This window comes from Scyliorhinus torazame, chromosome 10, assembly GCF_047496885.1.
Source record: "Scyliorhinus torazame isolate Kashiwa2021f chromosome 10, sScyTor2.1, whole genome shotgun sequence".
In the NCBI taxonomy this organism is placed as follows: domain Eukaryota; kingdom Metazoa; phylum Chordata; class Chondrichthyes; order Carcharhiniformes; family Scyliorhinidae; genus Scyliorhinus; species Scyliorhinus torazame.
The window spans coordinates 27,711,913-27,718,063 of NC_092716.1; the positions used below are offsets into that span (position 1 = coordinate 27,711,913).

At 43.8% G+C, this 6,151-nt stretch overlaps 1 protein-coding gene across 1 annotated transcript in view; it reads right to left on the reverse strand.

Annotated features, from left to right (window-relative positions):
• The window catches only part of LOC140430424 (kelch-like protein 36), a 40,520-nt gene extending 37,146 nt beyond the window's left edge, over positions 1–3,374 (reverse strand). The window contains exon 1 of the mRNA XM_072517896.1: positions 3,300–3,374. Coding sequence (XP_072373997.1) covers positions 3,300–3,359 — 60 coding nt within the window. The 5' untranslated portion in view covers positions 3,360–3,374. The remainder of the gene's footprint in view (positions 1–3,299) is intronic.
• Between the last annotated feature and the right edge of the window lie 2,777 nt (positions 3,375–6,151).

Genomic DNA, 6,151 nt, shown 5'->3' on the forward strand with positions numbered 1-6,151 from the left:
AGGCAGGTTCGTGTGATGGACTGGGCTGTGTTCACGACTCTCTGAAGTTTCTTAAGCCGAGCAGTTGCCATACCAGGCTGTGATGCAGCCAGATAGGATATCTTGACATTAGATGAATATCTTGCTGAGATTTTAATTTTTATTCCAGTGCCTCCCAGTGTTCCTGCCCAGGTGCTTTTCAGGGGGAGTGACCGGCTTGTGACTGGATTTATTTGGGCAGGTAAGGGCCCGAGGAAGAGACAAGCAGCGGGCTTGTCTTGCCAAACTTTCAATATTACTATTGGGCGGCTAATGCTGGAGTGGTGCAGGGATTCGGAGGATCTGTGGGTCCGGGTGGAAGCAGAGTCTGTGAGGAGTGCAAGCCTGGGAGCATTGGCAAGGGCTCTGCTCCTGGTGTGGCCGAAGAAACACTCGACTAACCAGGTGGTAGTAGCCACGTTAAAAATTTGGAAACAGCTCTGTCATTTCAATTTGAAGGCTAGCTTCCATTGTGCAAACCAGTTATTCGAGCCTTCTAGGCTGGATGCGAGGTTTAGGGAGTGGAAGAAGGGGTTGGAGAAGGTGGGAGATTTATTTTTCGAAGATCAGTTCGCTAGCCTGGGGAGTTGAAGGAGAAATATGGGCGTACAGATGCTGATGGGTTCAGGTGTCTCCAGGTGCGTCGCTGGGTCAAAAGATACTTTCCAGCTTTCTATCTTCCTCGAGCGGATTTTATCCTGCTCGGGGTCAGAGGTAGCCAGTATATCAGGCATTTACCAGCGGATAGTGGGGGAGGAGACGAGTTCAGTTGAGGCAGTGAAGGCAAAACGGTTGGAAGAGCTGGGACCAATTTTGGAGGAGGAGGTTTGGTGCTAGGCATTGAGGAGGGTGAATGCAACCTCTTCCTGTGCGAGGCCGAGTCTTATTTAGCTGAAAGTAGCGTTTCGAACACACCTCTCTAAGGCTAGAATGAGCCAGTTTTTCGATGGGGTGGAGGGTAGATGCTATTGTTGTTCCGAAGGATCGGCATACCACGCGCACATGTTCTGGTCGTGCTCAAAGCTGGTGGGCTTACGAAGGTTCTTTTTTTGTACCATGTCAGCAATCCTGAAGATTGGGTTGGAGCCTTGCCCACTGGCAATGTTTTTGGGGCTTTCGGATGTGCCGGAGCTCCGGATGGGGGTAGGGGCAGACCTTCTAGCCTTTGCCTCGCTTGTAGCAAAGAGATGGATCAAAGGAGGCAGATCCTCTTAGGCTGTTGGTCGACTAGACCGCCAAGCACCACGGCTGGGTGACCTGATGGAGGTTTTGCATCTCAAGAAGATCAAATTCGGCATGAAAGGGCCAGTGGAAGGGTTTTACTGTAGATGGTGGCCGTTTGTAATGTACTTTAAAGAGTTGCTCACTGTTAGTTGTTGGGGGGGTTCGGGGGGGGGGTTATTGCTGTTATTGTTGGTTTTTGTAAACGGTGTCTAAAAATTATTGAAAAGTCAATAAAAATATATATTTTTAAAAAAATGAAAGCCAGGGTCCCTTATGCTTTACTAACTGTTCTTTATTTAGTACCTGTGACGAGCTGTTAATTTGGACTCATTTGTTGACTATGCTCAAGGCATATAGGGCCGAAGAGAGACAAAAGGAAGCAAAGCTTTAGAGAAAGAGGGGGAAAAAAAGAGTTAAGGTAAACGGAAAGTGTGCAAGCCAGGTAGTACAGGCGAAATGCATTTATAGGCATCAATTGCTCTTTCAGCCTGCCCTGCCACTGTCAATGATGAATCATGTACTCACTGGCTTTGGTTTGAGCTATATTTACAATAAACCAGGGCGGCACGTGACGCAGTGGTTAGCACTGGCTCTACGGGACTCGGGTTCGAATCCCGGCTCTGGGTCACTGTCCGTGTGGAGTTTTCACATTCTCCCCGTGTCTGCGTGGGTTTCACCCCCACAACCCAAAGATGTGCAGGTTAGGTGGATTGGCCACGCTAAATTGCCCCTTAATTGGGAAACAAAAATTGGGTACTCTAAATTTAAAAATATATATATTTACAATAAACCTATTTTAACCATGAAGGAGCTCAAACCTTCACTGCTGTGACGATAGCGAAGAGAGTGCTGTGCCTGCTGCACAACCGTGTCATTCACTCCAACTGAATGTGTGGAATAATTCAGCAATTGAGAGCTGACTGTAAATAGTAAATAATTTAGCATCTGTGAGAAACTGTTAATATGGACTCATTTGTTGACCATGTTCAAGGCATACAGGCTGGGAGATATACAGGAAAGAACAGAGAAAAAAGGAAGCAAAGATATCGTCGAAGAGTAGTCTGGGCGAAATGTATTTATAGTTACGAGAATTTTTAAAAATGTATTTGTCTATGAGCATCAAAAGAGATCAACTAATTAAATAAACATTTGCAATACTCAAGTGTCCTCAGTCCATACTGGGTCAATAAAGAATAGGCACCTTCTCAGGATGACAATCTGCAATACTGAGGGAGACTGCATTCATACTCTCCAGCGCATCCCCAGTGAAATTTTGTTGGACAAGGGAAGAAGTAAATTTAAACATGCTACAGTATGACTTTATCTACCTAGTAAGTAATGTACCGGCAGTTAGAACAACAAACCGAAGTGAATAATTAAATCTTGATTTGGTTTTTAAAAACCAGAAATTAACTCGCAGCAGCACGAGTATCAGAATTTATTCAATTTTTAAAAACTTCTGTATTGATATTGTAATACACGATAAACAAATACCAGAAAGAGAAGACACGCATTCATCCTGCACCTTTCACTATTCAGGACATATGAAAATGCACGACTGACAATGACATACTTTTGAGCCAAAGTCACGGCCACTGAATTTCTAAATTTATGTCTTATATTATGCTCGCACTGACAAAGTTGTGAGCAGCCTGTTTATTTCATTGTGCACTATAGTCCAGATTTCTGTGTGGCTACATCCATCCTAGAGAGAACATTGGCCACTGTCATAATGTAGAAAACATGCATGTGTTTAACTGGGTAGAACACGTGAATACATTGTAGGCTCCTTTTGACTCTTCCAAACTGAATGTTGTTCAGTGACCTGATCAACAAGAGTGTACCTACCAAAAAAAAAAGACATCATCCATTTTCTCCCGAGGTAGCTTCTTTAAGTAGCCAAAAGAATCATAAAACGGTTTGTACCTCTTGCTGGGAGCTATATATTTCACAAACATCTTCAGCAGCTTATATGGTCATGTAATTCAAGAATTCCTCTCATTAAATGGTAATTATATCAGATGAGATGTGTTTGATGAGTTTGAGCAGACACTAACCTTTGACGATTCACTGATCTTGTGCGGACGAGAGACCCTGGACTGTTTTGTCCCTTCCATTGTAACTTTCTTTGTGACACCTGACCCAAAAAAAAGGTCAAGTTTTAGAATTGTGAAGTCTCTGCTTAATGGTTAAATGCTGTTTTGAAACAAAATACTGTACAAGAGATTCCAAAGCAGTTTGCATTTCAGCCACCTGCTGGCCACTCCTAGTAAATTCACCAATCGAGTCTTTACGATCAAAAACTGCCCAACTTTTATGGAATCAGTAATTCCAGTAACAGATACTCAACTTTTCCATTTTGGTAGCAGGTAGGAGTGGCTCATGTCATGTGGGAGAACCAGGTATTAACGGAATCAGACCCAACAAACGTGGGATGGAAGACAAAGGGATCAATGTCCAGAACGTTTGTTCCTTTGGTGTTGACTGTGGCAAAGAAAAATGATCAGGGCACTCGGAAAACTCTTCTTGGAAGGCAAAAAAACCATAATGGGAGTTATGTACAGGCCTCCTAACAGTGGTCAGGACCGGGGGCACAAAATGCACCACAAAATAGAAAGTGCATGTCAGAAAGGCACGGTCACAGTGATCATGGGGGACTTCAATATGCAGGTGGACTGGGTAAATAATGCTGCCAGTGGACCCAAGGAAAGGGAATTCATTGAATGTTTACAGGAGGGCTTTTTGGAACAGCTTGTGATGGAGCCCAGGGGAACAGGCCATTCTGGACTTAGTGTTATGTAATGATCCAGACTTGATTAAAGATCTTAAAGTAAGGGAGCACTTAGGAGGCAGTGATCATAATATGGTAGAATTCAATCTCCAATTTGAAAGAAAGAAGGTAGAATCAGATGTAAAGGTGTTACAGTTAAATAAAGGTAACTACAGGGGCATGAGGGAGGAACTGACAAAAATCGACTGGGAGCAGAGCCTAGTGGGAAAGACAGTAGAACAGCAATGGCAGGAGTTTCTGGGAGTAATTGAGGACACAGTGCAGAGGTTCATCCCAAAGAAAAGAAAGGTTATCAGAGGGGGGATTAGGCAGCCATGGCTGACAAAGGAAGTTAGGGAATGCATCAAAGCAAAAGAGAAAGCCTATAATGTGGCAAAGAGTAGTGGGAAGTCAGAAGATTGGGAAGGCTACAAAAACAAACAGAGGATAACAAAGAGAGAAATAAGGAAAGAGAGGATCAAATATGAAGGTAGGCTAGCCAGTAACATTAGGAATGATAGTAAAAGTTTCTTTAAATACATTAAAAACAAACGGGAGGCAAACGTTGACATTGGGCCGCTCCAAAATGACCCTGGCAATTTTGTGATGGGAGACAAGGAAATAGCTGAGGAACTAAATAAGTACTTTGCGTCAGTCTTCACAGTAGAAGACACGAGTAATATCCCACCAATTCCGGAGAGTCAGGGGGCAGAGTTTAATATGGTAGCCATCACAAAGGAGAAAGTGCTAGAGAAACTAAGAGGTCTAAAAATTGATAAATCTCCGGGCCCAGATGGACTACATCCTAGAGTTCTAAAGGAGATAGCTGAAGAAATAGTGGAGGCGTTAGTTATGATCTTTCAAGTCACTGGAGTCTGGGAAAGTCCCAGAGGATTGGAAAATCGCTGTTGTAACCCCCCTGTTCAAGGGAACAAGGAAAAAGATGGAAAATTATAGGCCAATTAGCCTAACCTCGGTTGTTGGCAAGATTCTAGAATCCATTGTGAAGGATGAGATTTCTAAATTCTTGGAAGTGCAGGGTCAGATTAGGACAAGTCAACATGGATTTAGTAAGGGGGGGTCGTGCCTGACAAACCTGTTAGAGTTCTTTGAAGAGATAACAAATAGGTTAGACCAAGGAGAGCCAATGGATGTTATCTATCTTGACTTCCAAAAGGCCTTTGATAAGGTGCCTCACGGGAGACTGCTGAGTAAAATAAGGGCCCATGGTATTCGAGGCAAGGTACTAACATGGATTGACGATTGGCTGTCAGGCAGAAGGCAGAGAGTTGGGATAAAAGGTTCTTTTTCGGAATGGCAACCGGTGACGAGTGGTGTCCCGCAGGGATCAGTGTTGGGGCCACAGCTGTTCTCTTTATATATTAACGATCTAGATGACAGGACTGGGGGCATTCTGGCTAAGTTTGCCGATGATACAAAGATAGGTGGAGGGGCAGGTAGTATGGAGGAGGTGGGGAGGCTGCAGAAAGATTTAGACAGTTTAGGAGAGTGGTCCAAGAAATGGCTGATGAAATTCAACGTGGGCAAGTGCGAGGTCTTGTACTTTGGAAAAAAGAATTAGAGGCATGGACTATTTTCTAAATGGTGACAAAATTCATAATGCTGACGTGCAAAGGGACTTGGGAGTCCTAGTCCAGGATTCTCTAAAGGTAAACTTGCAGGTTGAGTCCGTAATTAAGAAAGCAAATGCAATGTTGTCATTCATCTCAAGAGGCTTGGAATATAAAAGCAGGGATGTACTTCTGAAGCTTTATAAAGCATTAGTTAGGCCCCATTTAGAATACTGTGAACAATTTTGGGCCCCACACCTCAGGAAGGACATACTGGCACTGGAGCGGGAGTTTAGGAGGTTGAGGGGAGATCTAATAGAAACTTACAAGATAATGAATGGCTTAGATAGGGTGGGTGTAGGGAAGTTGTTTCCATTAGCAGGGGAGACTAGGACCCGGGGGCACAGCCTTAGAATAAAAGGGAGTCACTTTAGAACAGAGATGAGGAGAAATTTCTTCAGCCAGAGAGTGGTGGGTCTGTGGAATTCATTGCCACAGAGGGCAGTGGAGGCCGGGACGTTGAGTGTCTTTAAGACAGAAGTTGATAAATTCTTGATTTCTCGAGGAA